This window comes from Bos javanicus, chromosome 17, assembly GCF_032452875.1.
Source record: "Bos javanicus breed banteng chromosome 17, ARS-OSU_banteng_1.0, whole genome shotgun sequence".
In the NCBI taxonomy this organism is placed as follows: domain Eukaryota; kingdom Metazoa; phylum Chordata; class Mammalia; order Artiodactyla; family Bovidae; genus Bos; species Bos javanicus.
This window is the reverse complement of record NC_083884.1, coordinates 17,096,244-17,118,639: the sequence shown is the minus strand read 5'-3', so window position 1 is coordinate 17,118,639 and position 22,396 is coordinate 17,096,244. Positions and strand designations below refer to the sequence as shown.

The 22,396-nt window shown below is 39.6% G+C and overlaps 1 protein-coding gene across 4 annotated transcripts; it reads left to right on the top strand.

The window, feature by feature from the left end:
• Positions 1-1,740: 1,740 nt before the first annotated feature.
• On the top strand, positions 1,741-21,572 carry ZNF330 (zinc finger protein 330). 4 transcript variants are annotated; one of them, XM_061384120.1, is made up of 10 exons: positions 1,741-1,986; positions 4,005-4,136; positions 5,780-5,799; positions 5,907-5,977; positions 8,000-8,079; positions 11,061-11,187; positions 11,822-11,926; positions 16,115-16,161; positions 19,050-19,167; positions 20,596-21,572. In XM_061384120.1, exons 2-10 carry the CDS (start codon positions 4,017-4,019, stop codon positions 20,868-20,870), a joined length of 963 nt encoding a protein of 320 aa, XP_061240104.1. In that variant the 5' UTR covers positions 1,741-1,986; positions 4,005-4,016; the 3' UTR covers positions 20,871-21,572. The 4 variants fall into 4 exon arrangements, with proteins under 4 accessions (XP_061240104.1, XP_061240105.1, XP_061240106.1 ...); XM_061384121.1 differs by having other exon boundaries at positions 1,947-2,132; XM_061384122.1 differs by having other exon boundaries at positions 1,947-2,141.
• Positions 21,573-22,396: the final 824 nt, after the last annotated feature.

Here is a 22,396-nt window from a genome sequence, read left to right as displayed (position 1 = left end):
ACTTGTAAACAGTACCACTCTCCTCTGTTTTATATTTGGGGAAATATGGTTATTTCATAGAAATATGCTATTCATGCTAACATGTGATAGACTTATCAGGATAATTTCCAATAAATGAACAGCTAAAATTTATCAGTTTTATTTTTCATATATGTGTGTGTTTGACTCTTTGAGACTCTGGACTGTAGCCTGCCAGGCTCCTCTGTCCATGGGGATTCTAAAGTGGATTGCCATGCCCTCCTCCAGGGGACCTTCCTGAGGAATTGAACCCTGGGTCTCTTATGTCTCCTGCATTGGCAGGCAGGTTCTTTACCACCAGTGCCACCTGGGAAACCCGAGTTTTTTATATGGTAAATATCAATTGACTATAACCCACATAAACAAAAGTTTGTTAAAATTCTCAAGTTTTAATTAAGAGTTTTTAAGGGGTCTTGAGACCAAATTTAAGAAAAATTTAAAACTACAATAGACAACATTACAAGCTAAATCATCTATATGATGACTGAAGCAAGTTGTACAGTCTCTCTGACCTAGTTACGTCATGTGTAAAATTAGGAGTTAATGATACACATGTAAACGAATTAGAATGCCAAGAGCATGAAACATTATTGTTTAGTTGTTACCAATACTATTCTATTTTCTCTGTGAGAAAGGAAGAAATAATATTTGCTAAAATTGATGAAGTGGCAGAAGTTTGATGAAAGGGGAGATTCGAAAGTCCTCATGGAAAATGAGGACAGTCTTGATTAGGAAAACATAGAAGGCTAGCAGGGCAATTTTGGGAGACCTGAAGAGGTCAGTGACTTTGGATTTAAAGTAGAATCATGATTACATACTTTTTCCCCCTCTATAATAACACTCAGAAGTTCAGTGTAGGAAAGAAAAGGCAAGTTGTTGAATTAACAGAATTCAGCACATTCCAGCTCAGGATAAAAAAAAAAAAAAAGGAAAATTGTGAGTGAAATGATGAACTGTGTTTTAAAAGCTGGGGAGGAAAGAGTATACTGATACCGAGAAAAGAGAAGGATGGAGCAATTCCAAGTCTTCATTAGGGACAATTGAGAGAGTTAACTATATAGGAGGTTGGATGGTTAAACGTTTGAATTTTGGATTTCAGTGGTTCCACCTGATGACAAGTCCTCCTGAACAGTCATGACAGTGGGTGTCCGTCTTAGAGCAGAGATGATGGCTACTGGAGATGAAAGCCAGAACCCAAGAGGACAGGTCTTCCATTTAGATGTTCATGCGACTTCGGGTGATGGCCAAAGTTGGAACCAAAGATTTTCATCAGTAAGGACAGAGTAACACAAAGCAACAAGGAAGGATGAAAAGTGGCATGGCTACATAAAAAGGAGGAGGGATTATCCGAGTAGGTCACTGGGGAGCAAGGGGACAGACCCTAAGCTCCTAACCAAGACATAAAGGAAGTGTGGAAAAATAAGCCATCTTCACTTTAAAGCAAGCAGCCTCTGGGAGGGAGAGGATGTTATGTCTCAGCTAAAGACAGGAAGAGCACACTGGAGATCTAGAATGTGGAAGAATTTTTTCACAAAAGACTGGAATTCCAGAGGCCAGTGGAAACAAAGGAGGGTAGTACAGAACTTCACGGGCGACTAAAGGTCCAGCTTGTGCAGCAAACATGAAAAGTGGTTGTGCGAGAACAAAAAAGTTTCCAGAAAAACTAAGCAAGCTGATCCAGTACCAGGTTGTGAGTCTCTTTTTCCTTTTAGATTTTTCTCTTCCTTTAGCGTTCTCCTTTTCTGAAAACATGAAATTGATGGCTCCTTTCCCAACCACTTTCCTCCTACTGTTCCCTCCGTTTTCCTCATCGCCCAGGTTCTCTGCACGGCTTTGGGAGCCCCGCCGCCCGCGGGAGGGGCAGGGACGGGGCGGAGCGAACAGAAGTGGGCGGGCCCTCCTCTATCGACGTGTAGCCGTAAGGACGCTGCTGACGTCAGAGGACGTCCGGTCCGGCTCCTAGTATCTGTAAGCGCTTCTGTCCGCGTTTCTCCGGGCTTAGTAGCATTTTCTCCTAGGGTTGTGGTTCGCGCGTTGGAGCTGCTGCCGCCGCGGCCGGCTTCACGCCATTCCCTGCCCCTCGGCCCCGGAGTGAGTCCGGCCTCCCCGCGAGGGTGAGCGAGGTCCGCCCGGAGCGCGCGCGAGGGAGGGTGCCCCGCGGGCGGGGACGGCGATCGGTTTCCCCAGCCGCGTGGCACGGCCGCCTAGTCTCGCCTGGACGCCCCCTTCACCTCCGGCCCTCCTGCTGCAGGCTTTGCCTCCCAAGCCGCAGTGACACCCCCCCCCCCCCCCGCCCACCTCCCCAACCCCGGGGCTGTTTCTTCATTTCACGACACGGGCCACGTCCTGAAGAAGGGGGAACCTTCCTGGAGAAGGGCTTAATACCATATAAAACCGAGAACAGAATTCACTTTTTAAGTTTACAAAACAAACTGGAGGCGTAAAAATGAGGCTCAGCTTTCCCAGCGGATTCACCCCTGGGAACGCAGAAAATTTCACCCGAGGAACACCTTGTGATTATTTCCGGAGCTTATTTGGCAAGGGCAGTACACGTTTTTTCACTTTGTGTATCTTGTCACTTTAAATATTGGAAGGGTGACCTAGTGGACTTGGATGTTACTCCACATCACCACCCACTAAACCTCTTGGCCTGCTTTGTCCATACTTTCAAGGCTTAACTAACCACCACACGGTTTATTGATTGGGCATTCCAGCGTTAGAGTTGAAACCCAGAAAGTAGAAAAACTTTGAGTGACTTTTAGTCCTGTTCCAGGCACAAGCTGGTGTGTGATTTTTGCGGTGCTGTAATGAGAAATAAAAATGTCGAGGTGTGCTTTCTTAGAACTCTTTCCCTCTATCATGGACACGACTCCGCTTTCTTTGAATAAGAATATTTTTTACTTCATGGAGGTGTTTGTCAGTCCGCCGTGAAACTTGAAACCATGCTTGCAAGTTTCGGATTTGTAGATCTTGGATAGAGCCTAGAAGGCTCAGTTTGTACTTTTATAGATTTCCAGATAATTTTTGAGAACCACTCTTAGAAAAGACTGTTTTTAAAAAGTATATGTAGTTTGAAGAATACTAGGAACTTTAAGTTTCTATTTCAAAGCAAGCATGTGGACTTGTTTGTGTATCTCTCCAGTTATTAAGTGCTTAATTTATGCCCAAAGGGCTGGGAGGCAAAGCTTGTCAAAAAAGACAGAACTGGAATTTTCAGGGAACTTGTGGTCTTCAGATGGGATAAAAAGCCAAATAAAAATGTGTTATTTAGTCAAAATCTTGTTTTTTATAAGTGTGGTGGTTCTTTCAACTACCTGATAAAAGCCAGTTTTAAAGTCCTTATTTTGATGTGTGGTAAGCACATACTCTTAAATTTGAAGTTAAAATTACATGCTCACTGCAGGTAAAAGTGTAAGGAAAGGCAGCTTTCAAGGAGTCAAATTGATTCTGATGCCTTTAATCTTTTTTCAGAAAGGATAGTTTGGCTTTTAGTTGATGTCATTTGACATGACTATTGGATGTTTTATCTAGGTATTATGTGGGAGAAATTAGACCTGAAGTCTTGGCAGCATCAGGTTATCTGAATATATAGCTTAAAAAGTGAAATAAACTGGGTAAATAATACATTCCTAATAGTTTTTTTCACTTGGTACAAAGTAATTTTTAAAGGATATTGTGTAACATCAAAGAAACTTCTCTGTGGGAAAGGAAACCATTTTGGCTGTTAGGATAAATCTTTTGATGTTTACATTTTTTAGAACTGTTTGATAATACAAATAAGTGCTTTGTTTTTTTTTTAAGCCATCTATTTTGGAATGATGTATGCTTAATGTTTCATAAAGGCTTAAAATGTGCTTAACCATCAAAATGGCAGAGTTGAGTTTAAAATTTAATGAGAATTAGAGCATTTCATTCTTCGGCTCCTTAGTTTCTTTAAAACAGCAAACACAACAAGGCAATTATATCTTCTCTGCTTGCTTGTGTAGAAAGAAGGGAAAATGCCTAAAAAAAAGACTGGTGCAAGGAAGAAGGCAGAGAACCGCCGGGAACGGGAAAAACAGCTAAGAGCATCAAGAAGCACCATAGATTTAGCTAAACATCCATGCAATGCGTCAATGGTAATGGGTTTTTTGGTTCTTAGTTGAAAAACTATGTAAATCTGTGTTAAAGGCATGTCTGTTGTTTTCATTAACGCCTAATAGCAGTTGAGTTCTGTTTGATTGTGTTGTTTATAAAACCTGTCATATTGTCTTGGCTACTATTGTATTGATCAAGAATACATAGTAGGAACTGTGTGACATTTTCCAGCCTCTCTAACCTAGTACACTTTCCTCAATTTGTCCTATTAATTAGAGCCTTTTCCCTACATGTCATCATTACCTCATCCCTTCCTTGGCCCACGTTTTCTCTGCGTTGTCCACAAACTCGGGTTTGCACGCCTCTCTGCTTTTTCTCTTCCCATTCCTTTTTATGTGTACTTTTGTTTCATCAAACATTTATGAAATGCGTAATATGACTTAATTCCTCAAATGTTTATTGTGTACCTGCTCTGGTATTTTAGGCACTATGGAGGATACATAGATGAATGACACAGTCTCTGTTTCCACAAGCTGAGGGCTCAGTTGTTTTCTGTATTACCTAATGTTTATAAATGACAGAAATCCAAGTTAAGTAACTTCAGGGAGAAATAGAGTTGATTGAATGAATAATAGACTAACTTGTGTGGTTGGAAGGTCAAGGATGTAGCGGGGATGCAGAAACAGCTGGAACCTGGAACAACTTCTAGTTCTGTCCCTTTCTTTTATTTAGTTCCATTTTCTCAGGTTGTTGTTTTTCGTTTGAGTTCATAACCACTGGGTTTATAGCTTGCATGTTACATCACACATTGTCCTGAGAGAGGGGAAGCGCTCTGATAGGTTGGGCGTGGGTGGGTGTCCATCCCGGGGATAACCGACATTTATGACTGGGTTGGGGGGTGAGCGGGAGCAAGGTTACATTGTATAATTAGGACAGTGGGGACTCCCTTCTCTGTGCCAGGGTCATTTCTAGAGAAGGAAGACAAAGGAAGACATGACTCATCTATAAATATATGCAGTGAGGGCTAGACTTTGGTAAGTGCTGCAGAAAAGGTACAATTGGGACTAAGGTATATTAGGAGTAAAAGTTGGTAAAAGATGAATTTTGGGCTGGGGTTCGGTTCATAGAGGAGGTGGGATCATCACCAGAGCTTGCAGCAAGTAAAGGAGTGAGGAGGGACTTTTCAGGGAGACATATTAGAATAAGTAAGGCAGGGAAAAGAAAGAATCCAAGATATATTTTGAGAACAACCGGCAAATAGTGGTTTGAATCTAAAGAGAAGAGGCCAGCGAAGTTTGAAAAGTGGCTAGAGGCCAGACTGTGGAGTTCTTAGTACCATTTTCAGAATTCTGGATTTTCTGTGAGCTTCAACATTTTGTGTTCTCTACTGTTTCTTGTACCATTCTGTATTATTTTTCTGATTCCTTAAAAAAAAAAAAAAATTCAAAACACAGACCACTACTGTTTTTAGCCTCTTTTGTGAAAATGCCGCTTCTTTCTCTAGTGTGGTATGCCTAATAGCATACATTTGTTATTAAAGTATGTGTAAATGCTGGTACACATGGGCTTTTGAGCAAGTGTCCCTTACATTTTAACATGAAAAATAGGATATTCTTTATAACACAAGTAACTACGCAATTTTCATTCGGTAGAAAGATTGATGTTATGTTTTTATATCTTACAGGAATGTGACAAGTGTCAGAGGTAAATTTTATTTGTTTTTCTATCTTTTTTCTATCTATATGTAATAACATAGACGGACCTTTTACCTGATATTGACTATATTTAAAAATTTTCTTTTACATGACAAGGCGGCAGAAGAATAGAGCATTTTGCTACTTTTGTAATTCTGTACAGAAGTTACCAATTTGTGCACAGTGTGGTAAGTATATGGTAAAAATGCATGCCTTTTCTTTTACTAAAAATTTATTTGGTATTTATTTAGTTTGAACCTGTGGGTTCATCTTTATCATTTTATGCTTACTATTAATAAGATAACATAAAATGTTATTTGGCCTACCAGAAAACTATCGCGTCTTGGTTTTATCTCTTTGATGTCACGCTGGAAAAATAATTAAGATACAGTTTAGGTACCATGTATGTTGTTTTAAACATGAAAAGATTAAATTTCAGACTCATAAGATTTGGTGATCCTGAACTTTTCTTCATGCTGTCTTAGTCTCGTCGGTATCTTTTGTTTACTCTCCTAGCTTGATTCTTGCTGGTAACTGCCTGCAGTATGTTGGTTAGACCACTGAACGTGATTTTATCGAACGTTTACCTGGTGCTGGTTTTTGTGATCACTTGTTTTCTTATTTGGTTCTCAGTGTATGATTCTTGAGTTTCCTCACATGTATTCCCAAGTAAGTGGAATAGAGATCCTAAGCCATGTACTTCATGGATTTTTATTCAGAGTGAATGATTATTCAGAGTAAAACTAAATAGTAGTTCACAGAACAGCAAGGTTGATGTTTCCCAAATAGCCTTCCACAGGGCACTTGGTATATTAATAGGTACTCTTCAAGCAGTGCATACATTTGAGACGTACTGCGTGTTTCCCTCACTGCCATCGGGGAGAATTCTGTTACATATGTGTATGTTTAAGATTCTGTAGACCTCCAGTAAGGAAGCCTGATTAACTGTATTCACTCCAGAAGCACCCCCAAACTTTTGTTTAAACACAGGTTCCCCTTGGGTTATGGGATGGTAGTTTCAGGTGAAACAGAGGTTGAGATATGCTCATCTAAATGTGTTTATGCATGGTAACGTCGCAGAAAGTTAGGAAGGCTTAGGGCCACACCTCTGAATATTTCCAGTGTGTTCCAGCTTCCAAAGACGTCCTTGAAGTCTGTAATTAATGGAAAAGAGAACACTAGCCTAGATAAACCCATCATCTGCTGGTTTTTATATCTTTATTCACAAAAGACAATTGGATGTGGAATGCAGAAATATAATAGATTGTGGAGAAGACGGAGACACAGTCTCGCGAGGCCCTTCGCCTGTTTTCAGCGTCTGTAGTGCTGTGCGTGGGTGCATCTCCTGCTCACCAGTTCTTGCCCTTAGTGTTGGACATGGAACAGTTGGGGTGCTGCTGCCTCTCATTTCCAGTTTCTCTTTCTTCCCATTTCCTCTTGTCTAGCTTGGTTTCCTGGGTAATCCGGGTAATGGAAAATCGAGAGTCTTCTGTTTCTTCCGTGTTCCACTTTGTGGTGGCTGAGATGTGTGACTAGTATGTCACCGTTAATCCACTCATGGCATGTGATAAATGAATTTCCTGATAGTGTTTCAGATTGCTAATTCACTGCTAGATCAGAGCTCTTGTGGCTGTATTGTGATTTTTTGCTTTATCACTGTGTTCTTGAGTTTTTGTGCTCACTTGGGCACTATTTGACAATTCTTCTGGAAGAATGCTTACCTGGGAGCTATGTTTATAAATTTTTAACTATGGATAAACATAAACAATGAACTAAGTAATTGGAATAGTTATTTTATATTTGGTTTGAGATGTTCTATGGAAAGAAGCAGTCCCTTCAAGTCAGACTGCCTTTATTATGAATTATAAAATGTGCGTATTACTCTGAAATCTCAATTCATCTGAAAACTCAAAAAATTCACAAGGTTTTAAACTGTTCTAGTGATGATTAGATAAGAAGGCATAACCTTTAATTTCTGGTTTTACTACAAACATGAAGTAGTATGTAAATTCCTAATCTGAAAAGATCTGACTCTATTAAGATCTCAGTTATATCCATTTTCTTTTTTCAGTTACGTAAGCAGTAAACAGTGCTAGTCTCTATTTTCAAATTATTTCCATAGGAACTTGGGCTAGATAAAAAGAGGAATTAGTGAATATTTCCATGGACCACTTTGTAAGACTAATAGTGAAAATTCATTTCTTTGCTAGGGAAAACAAAGTGCATGATGAAGTCTTCAGACTGTGTCATAAAGCATGCTGGTGTCTACAGTACTGGCCTTGCCATGGTGGTAAGCTTCTTGTCATATCTTTTAGACCAGTAGATGTCCAAGGAGATGAGAAGGCATTCTTACCAATATGCAGTTATTTTTCCCCAAATGGTATTGCTTTGTCCCTTGGTTCAGTTAGTCTGGAGTTATCTGGATTATCTGGCATGTTTTTGTAGGATTTTCACTCATTCTCCACTTGTTTTTGACTACTTCCTTCTTTTCTTACTGGGAAATGTACAGACAGCTTCCTTCTTCCTTACTGGGAAATGTACAAGGAATGGAAACTCATCTCATATGGACCCAAACAACAATTCATTTGTCAGTGGGGCCTTTTTAATGTGTCTTAATTAGACCTCAGCAATATATTATTCCCACATTGCAGGCAGATTCTTTACTGTGAGCCCCCAAGGAAGCCCTTTCTATATTAAAAGTTCTGCTAAATTAAGACCCAAGCTTTTGGTTGAATAAGCAACCTAAGTTCCAAAACAACCTATGATTAATTGTATTTTTAAAGCTTTACATTTCAAAAAAGAGTACGTAGTTAACAGAGTTTTGCTCTTCACTACATAGAGACATAATGTACTTCGTTGCATGTAGTTATCCTTCATGACATGTAGAATTTTCAAAGGAAGTTCATTGTTTTAAATAATAAACACAGTTGTGTCCTGTGATGCCTTTTGCTCTTTTTTCACTAAAAGATGTTATCCTTTTGACCCTTCTTACCTTATTCTGTTGTATTAATTTATGCTCAGTTCCAAATGTCAGTCCATGAGGAATATAATATTTAAAGTAAAACATAAGTAATAATTTTCCAGGAACACATAATTTTTCATCATAAAGTAGACCTTTACATTTTTCATGCGTGCATGTCTTGCAGAAGTAAGAGCCAGAATTATAATCATCTTGTGAAAATTCGTCTTTAAGTATAGGATTGTCAGTGTTGCCTTTATTCAGAAGCTGTTATAATCTTCCTTGGTATGTCTAGATTTATCAAATTACTACTTTTTTAATTCACTGAATTGTGTGAGTGTGAATGATCTCTTATATAAAGAATACATTTAAGTAGAATCATGCATTGTTAACTCTGAGTCCTAGAACAGAGATTTTCTGGCCATTTTCTATTTGCCAGTTAAGATTCCCTCTCCCTTCACCCTTCTCCACCCTGATTTGTCATGGGAGCCTGACCTGTGTGTGTGAACTGGATTGGTGACTTTCTTACTTATGGCTTTTTTTTTTGGTTTCAGCCCATGGAGGGGCTGACGAGGGGAGGAAATTATGACCTGGGTGTTTATTCTTCGAGCTTTCTCCCTACCATGTTGTCCTGGTTTCCTTTATTTGAATAGGTGGTCCTCTCCATACGGCTCTCTCTTGTGGTTCTAGAACCTTCTTCTTCCCCTTGCCTGTATCCCTTCAGGTCTAGGGGATGTGTGTATCATCCCTTGATGGCTTTTTATACCCTTCCCTGTTATTTGTGAATTATCTCTTTAAACTCCCCTGGATCACCCAGGTGAGTGTGTCATATTTCTTCTGAGTTAACATTCGAGGATTTGTTATCCACACTGGTAATCTACTTTTACAAGTCCAAAACATTCTTCCTATTTGCCCTTTACCACTTTTGTTACAGAGCCTTGAATTGTATTGAATGCGACACTGAACATTGAGGTTCAGAAGACCTGGATTTAAATCACAGCTCCTCTCTAATGTGGCTCTGGAACTTGCATCATGTCCCTGTCCCTCCTCACCTGTAAAGAAAACCCCATTTAGTCCCATTTTCTGAAGAGTCTTTCTAGCTCTTAGTGTCCTGTAGATGTCATTGTGTCATTGAAAGGCATAGTCTTACAGTCTCACCTTGATAGAGGATTGGAGTCTTATTACCTTGTCATTTAGTAACTTATTTTACTTTAGCTTTTTTCTACAAAGAAATATATTAATGATTTACACAGTAATGATTTAATGTGCTGTGTGTGTGTGTTCAGTCACTCAGTCATGTCTGACACTTTGCGACCTCATGGACTGTAGTTTGCCAGGCTCCTCTGTCCTTGGGATGTTTCAGGCAAGAATACTGGAGTGGGTTGCTGTTTCCTACTCCAGGGGATCTTCCCAATGCAGGGATCAAACCTGCATCTCCTATGTCTCCTGCATTGGTAGGCAGACTCTTTATCCACTGAGCCACTGGGGATTTAAAACATAAGCTGCTTTAAAAGAAAAAAGATGCTGGCAGCAATTTAACATTTTCTCTCTGTTATTCTACAAAAGTTATATGATTATTTTATAAATTACACAGATAAGGATCTTTCTTAAGTCAGAAACGGAGAAGGCAATGGCACCCCACTCCAGTACTCTTGCTTGGAAAATCCCATGGACGGAGAAGCCTGTTAGGCTGCAATCCATGGGGTCCTAAGAGTCGGAAACAACTGAGCGACTTCACTTTCACTTTTCACTTTCATGCATTGGAGAAGAAAATGGCAACCCACTCCAGTGTTCTTGCCTGGAGAATCCCAGGGACCGGGGAGCCTGGTGGGCTGCCATCTATGGGGTCGCACAGAGTCGGACAGGACTGAAGTGACTTAGCATAGCATAGGTTAGAAATGTTAATATTTGAAAAAGTTCAGTTTAGCTAATAGAATTGCTATAGGACAGGAATGTTTGAATTGTGGGCTCTAGACTTCATTTAATTTAAAAGCAGTTTGATGATTGTCCACTCTTTGACTTATTTTAATGATTAATGTTAGAGTACGTGTATAGTTTCCCTCTTGCTTCTTTTTCTTTGGATTTGTAGCCCAGATTTGTATATTGTAAATAGCTATTGATGAAGAAGTTGGATCTTCAGGGAACCTTGTTTAATTTTGGGTTAGAGAAAGCAGTCCATTTTTAAATGCAGCCACTCATCACTGAACATTGATGAATGGCTGAATGCATATAATTTTGGTGATAACTTTTGCTTAAATAATGGTTGTAGCCAGTCAGGTGGCAGATTAATTTTTTGTGTTCTTTTGTTGCAGGGTGCAATATGTGACTTCTGCGAAGCTTGGGTCTGTCATGGTAGGAAGTGTCTCAGCACACACGCCTGTGCCTGCCCGCTTACCGATGCTGAGTGTGTGGAATGTGAACGGGGTGTGTGGGACCATGGTGAGTGGTTATGTACAAGTGATGAGCTTTGCTGGAAGTGAAGGATGACCTTGAAACATTCTAGATGCTCTAGTTTGATTTTTCTTTTTACAGGATACTCTCAGTCCTAAGTATTGGCACTGTTTCCATTATCAGTTTAGTTCAACCTCCGAGCCACAGACTGGTACCTCCTGTCAGATCAGGAGCTTGAGATTGGAAATAAAACACACAATAAATGGAATGTGCTTGAATCATCCTGAAACCATTCCCCCACGTCCCCAAACCTGTCCCTGGTGCCAGTAAAGGTTGGGGACCAGGTAAACTTTAGTTGGAAAAAGGTTTTATACATACCAACATTAAGAGGCAGTGCTAGGATTGTCTACCGAGGCAAGTAGGGAGGGGAGTACGTACTGGAGAGGAAGTATCTCTTAGCATTGTGCGTTATGTTGGGAGCTAGGATATAGTGGGAGTTCACTCTTTTGGTTCAGTTGGTTAGTTTTCTTTGTAGCTTTTACCAGAACAAAAATTGCTATGCTATGTTGGTATACATCTGAGATAATTTGCCATCTTTTCTGAGCAGTTTTATAGATGAGAATTTTTTAAATTAAACTTTTATTATATTTACATTTGTGGGTTTTGTTCTTTAATCCAATAGGAGGAAGAATTTTCAGTTGTTCTTTTTGCCATAACTTTCTCTGTGAAGATGATCAGTTTGAACATCAAGCCAGCTGCCAGGTTTTAGAAGCGGAAACATTTAAATGTAAGTTTTTAATATATTACATGTTCTTTATACCTAAGATTCTTAATAGTGTAAGTGTTAAACTTACTGGAAAAGGAATCTGGTTTTTGATATGGCCTCTTATGGACTGTAATTTAATTCAATATCTGTTTTCTGTTTCTAGAAAAAATTCAGAACACATATAGTCCACTGTTTTCCAACAGTGGTTCCAGTGGCATTTTGGTTGGGTCAGTTCTTCATTTTGTGGGATTGATCAGGCATTGCAGGGCTCGTAGCAGTCCTGATCCTGAGTACCAAATGGCGTTTTCACTTCCAAGTTATTATGATAACTAGCCCCTCTCCCCCACCCTATTTTCAGGTGTCCCCTATTTTCGAATGTCCCCAAATAAGTGATTCAACCCCTAGTTTGTTCCTGCTTTTGGTTCCAGTGATTCTTAGACAGGAGTCTGCATTGGAAACACCTGTGGAGGTTTTTAGAAAATGGAGGTACCCAATCCTCATCCTTGGAGATTTTAAGTCTGTGGTGGGGGCCAGGCATCTGTATTTAGCCTGTACCCATAACTCTCATGTATATTCCAGTTTGAGAACCGGTGTTACTGATGGGTTAATGTATCATTTTTACAGATAAGATTGTATTGTATTCTTACTCTGTTAATTTCTCAAAAGCTCGTTTTAGATTCAAACATTGATTTTTTAAAATTTAAATTTATTGTAATTGGAGGCTAATTACTTTACAATATTATATTGGTTCTGCCACACATCATCATGAATCCGCCACGGGCATACACGTGTTCCCCATCCTGAACCCCCCTCCCACCTCCCTCCCTGTACCATCCCTCCAGGTCATCCCAGTGCACTAGCCGCAAGGATCCTGTATCGAACCTGGACTGGCGATTCATTTCTTATATGATATTATACATGTTTCCATGACATTCCCCCAAATCATCCCACCCTCTCCCTCTCCCACAGAGTCCAAAAGACTGTTCTATACTTCTGTATCTCTTTTGCTATCTCGCATACAGGGTTATTGTACTTGATTTCTTATGGGCCATATGTTCTGGGGCAAATTATCAAATCTTTCTAAACCTGAGTTTTGTTATGTTTTAAAAGGAAGATGCTAATTTTTTCCAAGAGTTAACTGAGAAGAGAACGGTACCCTTTCTAAGGGTACTTAGAAAGCCCTTAGTAAATAGTAGACACCATTGTAGGAAAGGCTGAAATTCCAGGTTCACTCTCATGAATTTGGTTCTTGTTCTGCTATAAAATGTTAATCCTTACACTCATCTATAACATCTATAAATACAAAGTTGGTAAGTCATCAGTCCAAACACATATGTAATTCTCACAGTATTTATAAAGAAAATGTCAAAAGATTAAAGGAACATGTCAAAGTAGTTAGCATTTTTGAGCTGTTCCTAGACTTGTGCAGAATGTGTAATACAAAAATTGAAATATTTTATTTGAAACTTGGGAGCTTTATGTATTTTATAGTATTTAAACCCAAAGACGGGCAACTTTGAGTGATAAAGTTTTAGTGACTTGGTAAAAGACAAAGGAAAAATAAAGATACTGAATAGTGGAAGGGATTTTAATATAAATCTGTTACCATGTCTTTGATATCTCATATTGAAGTCATTCTCATTTCAGATTCATAGGTTTCTTTGGCTTAGTGTAATTTATCCTCTTTCTTTACTTTTTTCATTGCTTTATTTTTTCTTTGTCATTCTTCCTTTGCCAGTTGCCATTCACTGCTTGAAATATTTGCTCTGAAATACTGCCCTAATCATACACATAAGCCCCAAAGATAGTTTGTTTCTACTCCCTTACTGGTCTTATCTCATCATTTTTGGATTTAAACTTATAACTATGAATGGGAAATTATGGGAATTCTTTAAAATACTTATTTTACTTGCATAACCAGTGGGAAGAATGTCTTGAGGGAAAAAAAAATCCCCGCACATGTGTGTACTCTGCCTTTATTTTTTCAAATAATGAAAATGGCCTGGGGGCCTCCAATTTAAGTGGCTTATTATCAGTAGTCTTTGATGTATCCAAACCTGCTTTCTTTTAAAATGCTCTGAAGACGTAGAAATAGATTTAAAAAGAAAACCATTCCCCAGTCTAAAACTAGGAAAGTCACAATATTTTTTAGAATCTGGAAGAAATGCATTTTTAAATATAAACTCAAGATTTTAATTCTTAGGGAGAAAAATTAACAGGACAGAGAACTGGAGTGCCTGTGTGCGGGGCTGAGGTAATTAGCAGAAGACTGGCAGGGCCACGTCCCACCAGAATGGTTTGGGTTCCCAAGAGGTGAAGGTGAGGGTGCGGTAGACAACAATGAATTTCTTAGAATTGTGTCTTTGTGACATGTCAAAAGCTCAGCTGGCGGGGATGGGAAAAGGGTATATTGAGAAACGCTTGGTGCACAGGGAAGTTGGGTTAGGCACTTTGTACTTGCAGTGTGTGTCTGGTTCTGTATTTGAAAGGGATTTACAGCGTATGGGCTTCCCTGGTGGCTCAATGGTAAAGAATCTACCTGCCAAACAGGAGACAGGTTCGATCCCTGGGTTGGGAAGATCCCCTAGAGAAGGAAATGGCAACCCACTCCAGTACTCTTCCCTGGGAAATCCCATGGACAGGGAAGCCTGGTGGGCAACAGTCCATGGGGTCTCAAGAGAGTCAGACACTACTGAGCGGCTAAACAATAATCCTTATTTTGACTGAATGAAGACTGAACCTAAGAATTCTGGACATATCTTTAAGTAGAGATGATTGAGATTTCAAGCTTTTTTCTCCACAGACTGAAACAATATAGTTATTATAGGAGTAGTTTGATATGCTTATATGTATCTAACATTTGGTGAGTACTCAGTTGATTTTTTGGAGAAGGCAGTGGCAACCCACTCCAGTACTCTTGCCTGGAAAATCCCATGGATGGAGGAGCCTGGTAGGTTGCAGTCCATGGGGTCGCTAAGAGTCGGACAGGACTGAGCGACTTCACTTTCACTTTTCACTTTCATGCATTGGAGAAGGAAATGGTAACCCACTCCAGTGTTCTTGCCTGGAGAATCCCAGGGACGGGGGAGCCTTGTGGGCTGCCGTCTATGGGGTCGCACAGAGTCGGACACGACTGAAGCGACTTAGCAGCAGCCGCAGCAGCAGTTGATTTTTACTTTTACTGTTAGCATTTAGGACAAGTAACACAAATCCATCTGAATTAGTGGTGTTACTGTGGAAGGAAGAGGGGGGTTGGACAGAAACAATAATAATACACATAATTGAGAAATCATCCTTGAGTTTTTAAAAAAATAACTCCCTGGTCCAGATTGAAAAAGCTTCCCATGACCCAGGCAAACTTAAGTAAAAGAATCCCCAAGTTAGAAATATCTGGTCAAATATTTGAATTATAAAGATAAAATTCCTTTGGTTTACTTTTCTTTTTTCAAGACCTCTGAGTAAATTGAAAATTAATAGTTTATACTGTATCAGGGTAAGGCTTAGTTTATTTTCTTGTTCCTATATGTCTCAGTTATTTTTGTCGTCCATATTTTGACATACTCAATATATGCCAGACATTTTGGCTGTTCCAAAATATTTGCACTTCAGTGTAGATTTTTTTGCATTAATTGTAGATAATGACCAAAATTAATGTGGCTTACTGACTAAAATAGAAAATATTTTGGGATTTTTCCATTTGTTTTCCTGCCCCTTTGAACATTATTTTCTCTTCACAGTCATGCTTTTCCACCTGAAGTATCTATTCTCATATCATAAGTTTGCAAAAAATGGCAATAGCCTATACCACCAGGAGATAATGTATATTAATGGAGATGCTATTCTTTTAAAAATAGAAACATTATATCATTAAGGGAAGAGTCTAGCCAGTGTCATGGGGAAAAAAAGATGTTTTACCATTTCAGGTTTTAAAATATCACTAATGACGTTTGCCATCTCCTAGTTTTGGAGGAATGGAAGGAGATTAGAGGATAATTAGAGTTGTAATAGTGAAAGAATGCTGGGGATGTGCAGTTGCTGGCTTCCTTCCCTCTGGCTGGCAATTCCATCTCATTTTTTTGTTTCCTCAAAGTTATGAGACAAAAATAATGTTGATAGTTAATCTAAGATAAGACAGCACAAGTATAAATCTGTGGAAAATAATGTTTTCATTCCAAATTTGAATCTGGATATTATGTACTTTCCCCACAGGTGTTTCATGCAATCGGCTTGGTCAGCATTCCTGTCTCCGTTGTAAGGTATACTTTTATATTTTTTAGTCTTAGATTTTTTTCTAATCCCCATATATTCCCACCAGCCCTTAGAATATTTTTAGTTGTAATAAATCTATAAGGGTCCTTAAACATTATGTGTGGGTTTGCCCGGTGTCTCAATAGTAAAAGAGTCCTCCTGAAATGCAGGAGATGCAGGTTCAATCCCTAGGTTGGGAAGATCCCCTGGAGGAGGGCATGACAACCCACTCCAGTATTCTTGCCTGGAGAATTCCATGGACAGAGGAGCCTGGTGGGCTACAGTCTGTAGGGTCACAAAGAGTCAGACACAAATGAAGCAATTTAGCATACATGCCTGCAAACATTATGTAGTTTAATTCTTTTATTGTAGAGACTGTGAATGAAGTTGAGACAGCTTAGAGATGTTTCAGAACTCATCCAGCTGGCGTGTGTTGACTTGACACTAGTGTACGGGTCTCCTGAATCTTAGCTCAGTGTTTTCATACCTTATATTTATGGAGAACATTCTGACCCAAATGATGGGAGTGTATTTTATGTCAAAATGGACTTGCTTGGTAGAGTTTGAGGAAAGTGAAGATTTCCATTATGTTCTGCTTCCTTACACCTTGTCTCCAACATTTCCATTTGTCAAGGATCACTGAACAGATGTACCCTGATTCACTTCGTCTCAGAGTAATTTCTCTGGTTGTTGTTAATACTTCTAGTCGTATTTCTTCTCTCCCAACTCGTCTCCAAGTTGGTCTATGCTGTTTCCTCTGCCTTAGACAACTCTTCCACTTGCGCTTACCCTGTTGCATCCCCATTCTCCATATCTTAGATCTCAGCTAAGACAGCACGTCTCCTGGAAGTCTTTCCTGAATCCCTGATCTGGCTTGGTGCTCCTCCTGTGCTCTTGCCTTTCAGTGCATAGTGTCGTGTAACTGCATCTCCACTTGTATGTGTCCCCAGTTAGACGGTATGCCCTGTGTGGATAGATGAGCTGTTCACCATTATGTCATCAGCGTCTTTGTGAATACTCATATTCATGAAGAAATGTGTCTGCATGTCACACCCTGTGTATACTTTATGCCATGTGTTTAGGTCATAGTTCAGAAGAGTTCTGGCAGAGAACTTTTCCTTGAAGGGATTGAAATCAAGAATGTTACCAGTCCCAACAAAACTCATCTTCGCCTGAACAAAGTATATGTTTAAATTTCCTTGATATATTGAGTGATGGACCAGAAAGAAGGCTGAGCACTGAAGAACTGATGCTTTCTAATTGTTCCAGAAAAACAGAGTTCCAGACTTTATATTTTTTGGCTCCATGCATGGTGACTCCATGCATGGTGACTGCAGCCATTAATACCAGAAAAAGAGAGTTCCAGAAAAACATCTACTTCTGCTTTATTGACTATGCCAAAGCCTTTGACTGTGTGGATCACAACAAACTGTGGAAATTCTTAGAGAGATGGAAATACCAGACCACCTTACCTGCCTCCTGAGAAATCTGTATGCAGGTCAAGAAGCAACAGTTGGAACAGGACGTGGAGCAACAGACTGGTTCCAAATCAGGAAAGGAGTATATCAAGGCTGTATATTGACACCCTGCTTGTTTAACTTATATGCAGAGTACATCATGAGAAGTGCTGGCCCGCATGAAGCACAAGCTGGAATCAGGATTGCCGGGAGAAATATCAATAACCTCAGATATGCAGATGACACCACCCTTATGGCAGAAAGTGAAGAATTAAAGAGCCTCTTGATGAAAGTGAAAGAGGAGAGTGAAAAAGTTGGCTTAAAACTCAATGTTCAGAAAACTAAGATCATGGCATCTGGTCCCATCATTTCATGGCAAATAGATGGGGAAATAATGGAAAGAGTGAGAGACTTTATTTTTTTGTGCTCCAAAATCACTGCAGGTGGTGACTGCAGCCATGAAATTAAAAGACATTTACTCCTTGGAAGAAAAGTTATGACCAACCTAGACATCATATTAAAATGCAGAGACATTACTTTGCCAACTAAGGTCCATCTAGTCAAAACTATGATTTTTCCAGTAGTCATTATGGATGAGAGAGTTGGACTATAAAGAAAGATGAGCACTGAAGAATTGATGCTTTTGAACTGTGATGTTGGAGAAGACTCTTGAGAGTCCCTTGGACTGCAAGGAGATCAAACCCAAGTGAATCCTAAAGGATATCAGTGCTGAATATTCACTGGAAGGACTGGTGCTGAAGCTGAAACTCCAATATTTTGGCCACCTGATGTGAAGAACTGACTCACTGGTAAAGACCCTGATGCTGGGAAAGATTGAAGGTGGGAGGAGAAGGGGATGACAGAGGATGAGATGGTTGGACATCATCACCGACTTGATGGACATGAGTATGAGCAAGCTCTGGGAGTTGGTGATGGACAGGAAAGCTTGGTGTCCTGCAGTCCATAGAGTTACAAAGAGTTGGACATGACTGAGTGACTGAACTGAATTGTGGTTCCCGAGAAGACTCTTAAGAATCTCTTGGACAGCAAGGAAATCAAACCAATCAATTCTAAAGGAAATCAACCCTGACTATTCATTGGAAGGACTGATGCTGAAGCTGAAGCTCTAGAACTTTGGTCACCTTCTGCAAAGGGCCAAGTCCATTGGAAAAGACCCGCATGGTGGCAAAGATTGAGGGCAAGAGGAGAAGAGGGTGACAGAGGATGAGGTGGTTGGATGGCATCACCAACGTAGTGTACCTGAGTTTGAGCAAACTCCAGGGGATAGTGAAGGACAGGACAGCCTGGCGTGGCGGCAGTCATAAGGTTGCAACTAGTCAGACATGACATAGCGACTGAACAACAAAACACTGAGTGATGTCTTCATGTATTTTTTGAGTTACTTATTTAACTTCCTAATTTTTATTTCTCCTATATAGGCTTGTTTCTGTGATGATCATACAAGGAGCAAGGTGTTTAAGCAAGAAAAAGGAAAACAGCCTCCGTGCCCTAAATGTGGACATGAAACTCAGGAAACTAAGGATCTTAGCATGTCAAGTAAGGCTTTTCTTAAAATAACACTGGAGTGATTTTGCTTTAATGCATAGACAAGATTTGTTTCTTTTTTTCCTCTTTCTACTTTTGTTTTTGCCTTTTCTTCATATTTGAGAAGATGAACATGTTCTCCTAAGCAAATGGAATTTTGTAGCCTTGGAAAATTGTGGGTAAAGTTTTTCAATTTAACATAAGAAATTTAACATCATTCACTTCAATATTTGGCATTTGCTTCAGTTAATGACATAGTGAATACTGAAATTTAAGACCAAAAAGTGATTTGTCTGTTTTTGCCCGGGCTTCTTTGTTAAATAATTGTTTAGTAATAAATCCTTAATATTCAAGTTCTGGTAATCTTCAGTACTTGGAAGTTGGAATTCATTGTGAAGCTATTCTTAGGTGTCTGATATTTGAGCAGCAGTGCTTATTATGTTATACGCTGCTACTGTAGGAAATTGTTTTATGGTTTAATGTGGTTTTTCCATGAAGGGATGCAACTACTATACCGTGCTTACAATAACGCAGCTCACAATTTTGTTAAAGAGAATTTGACTCTTTACCAAGCATATCAGAACAGAACCATAATTCTAAATGACTCTGACCGTACTTTGTTTAATCAGAGATACAGTTACACAGTGAGGTGAGACACAATTTTTCCACTAAACTTTGTTTTGCTAGTAAGGCAAAAGAAATGACAGGCTTTATTTTCTAGGATATCTGAATTACAAAATAGTTCTTTTGAGAAGAATATAATGACGTGAAATCAAGTGTTCTATAATTTGAAAATATACTTTTAATTAATCAAACAAAGGCCTTTTAGACCTTAATGTTCCTTATTTAATGTATGTATCTAGAATGCTGTTCTTATTTTGTTTTCCAACTTTGTCTAGATTGAGTGAAACGACACAGTCGTGTTTATCATTTGTTTTATATGACGTGTATGTAGACTATGAGTAGGATATAACCGATTGTTTTTTCTGACGTCTCCTTTTCTTCTTTTTTAAGTTTTATTTATTCGTTGCTGCGCAGGTTCTTCTCTACTTGCAGCAAGAGGGCACTGCTCTCTAGTGCTGTACGCAGGCTTCTCGTAGCAGTGGCTTCTCGTTGCAGAGTATGGGTTTCAGTAGTTGCAGCACGTGGGCTCAGTATTTGTGGAGCATGGACTTAGTTGCTCCGTGGCATGTGGGATTTTCCCAGGTCAGGGATCAAACCCGTGTCTCCTGTATTGGCAGACGGATGCTTTACCACTGAGCCTCCAGGGAAGCCCTGAGGTCTTCTTTCGAGTTAAATTTTAAGTGACTAAATAAGGCCAATGTGACCGACTTTTGCATTTGAGAATAAGAAGCAGGTAGTCAGGTTCACATAGTTTTATGTGCTGTAGAGGATTTGGAGGGTTTAATCAAACGCCACGTACATATCTGTGTTTTGTAGCACGTTCCCTGAAATTTGGCAGGCAAACTGGAGGTGAAGAGGGAGATGGAGCTTCTGGGTATGATGCCTATTGGAAGAACCTTGCATCTGATAAGTACGCTGGTGCTAGCTACCATGATGAGGAAGAAGATGAGTACGAAGCAGAGGATGACGAAGAGGAAGAAGATGAAGGTGGAAAAGATTCAGATGCTGAGTCATCAGATTTGTTTACTAATTTGAATTTAGGAAGGACCTATGTCAGTGGCTATGCTCACTATGAGGAACAAGAGAACTAGGACAGCTGCTTGCCCTTTGATGACCTTGTCTTAGGAGCTGGATCTGTGTGCTTGATGAATCATGTGTGAATGTTCAAAAGTATTATACATATTGTTACTTAGCCTTGTGCAGAGACTAGTCACATTTATTGGGACAAGGAGTAGGGCATAGCATTTTAATAGGAACTGATAATCAGGCTTCTAACATACGAACAATGAATTTCAAATGTAATATGATCGATCTAAGCAATTGAAGCATCATGGATTGGATTTTTACTGATTTCTGTAATCTAGTAGGTTTGCCAATTAAATACACATATAGGATAAAGGAATAGGATGATAATATATTTGTTTGAAATGAAATTGCTGTTTTTATTAAAAAACTTCTTATAAAATCATTTTGTCTGATTTTGTAAAATGTAATGGGTAAAATGAATTATTGTATTTTTTCTTATTTGTCCATAGGATAAAAGTCAGATGTTATATGCTAAATTTTCATTAAATAGTCATGTTATCTTAAGTCATTATATGTATGTTTCAGCCATTGACTCATTCAGTTCTTTCTTCACTGTGTGTCCTGAACAATACCTGTTATTTATGCTTTAACGTATGGACAAAGGTGACCATATAGCCATTTTTCAGAGACACAGAATCAGTATTATCACAAAGATGTTTAACCCAGGAAATTTGATTTCTCTTTGAATAAATCTAGTATCTCACTTATATACTTTTGAAATTTAATTTCTTATTCACACTGTTTTAAACCTATTTTGGAAAGCATTCCAAAAGTTTTGTATAAACGGTGTCATTTTTTATCTAATATGTGAGATATAGGTATCAGAAATGTAGAGTGTGGGGTGGACACAAAGTGATTCACCTGGACCCTGTCATTCATGGTGGGTGGGGAATGGTTGCAGTTTACACTGATGATGCATGGGGATGGTATGATAGAAAGGAATGCAGTATTGGACTGGCTGGGATTTGAGAATCTGGAGAAAACTGAGCTTTGAGGATAACAGGGTCCGATGGCTATTACTGAGCCACTGTTACTCCATAGAACTGTAATGAACAGCCGAGGGCAATAACAGGCACCAGAAAACCAGGCGTGGCAAGCCAGAGATCCTCTAGATGCATGTGGAAAAGCTTCCATCTCTTGTAGCAGGAGAACTGAGAACACTGAGGACCGAACCAGGACCTAGTAGTCTGAATGGATAAACTTAAAAGACAGCTGTCAATCAAGGCAGGTCTATTTTGCAATGGTCAAAAGACTGGGAAAACTGAGGACTCCGACAAGTGGGATGGCGACGTCTGAGTGAATGCTGCTGAACGTTTGCCCTCACTAGGTTCCTGAGCTTCGTGAGCCTGCAGTCACAGCCCACGTCTCTGTTAAGGGCAGGCAGCCCTAACCCACTCACAAGCTGGGTGGTGATGCACAGGTCTCTTTCCCCAGGCAACCTGTCCCCGCTTCAGGGCTTGCTCTGTGTCCATGCCACGAGACCTAGAACAAGGGGTGAGCAGCTGTAATTAGGGTTAAGCAAAACTCAGCC

Bases quoted from the DNA above. Each gene is read 5' to 3' on its own strand.
- ZNF330 (XM_061384120.1), top strand. From the start codon at position 4,017: ATGCCTAAAAAAAAGACTGGTGCAAGGAAGAAGGCAGAGAACCGCCGG. The intron at 4,137-5,779 runs GTAATGGGTTTT...TATATCTTACAG, and splicing joins ATCCATGCAATGCGTCAATG to GAATGTGACAAGTGTCAGAG. The intron at 5,978-7,999 runs GTAAGTATATGG...TTTCTTTGCTAG, and splicing joins ACCAATTTGTGCACAGTGTG to GGAAAACAAAGTGCATGATG.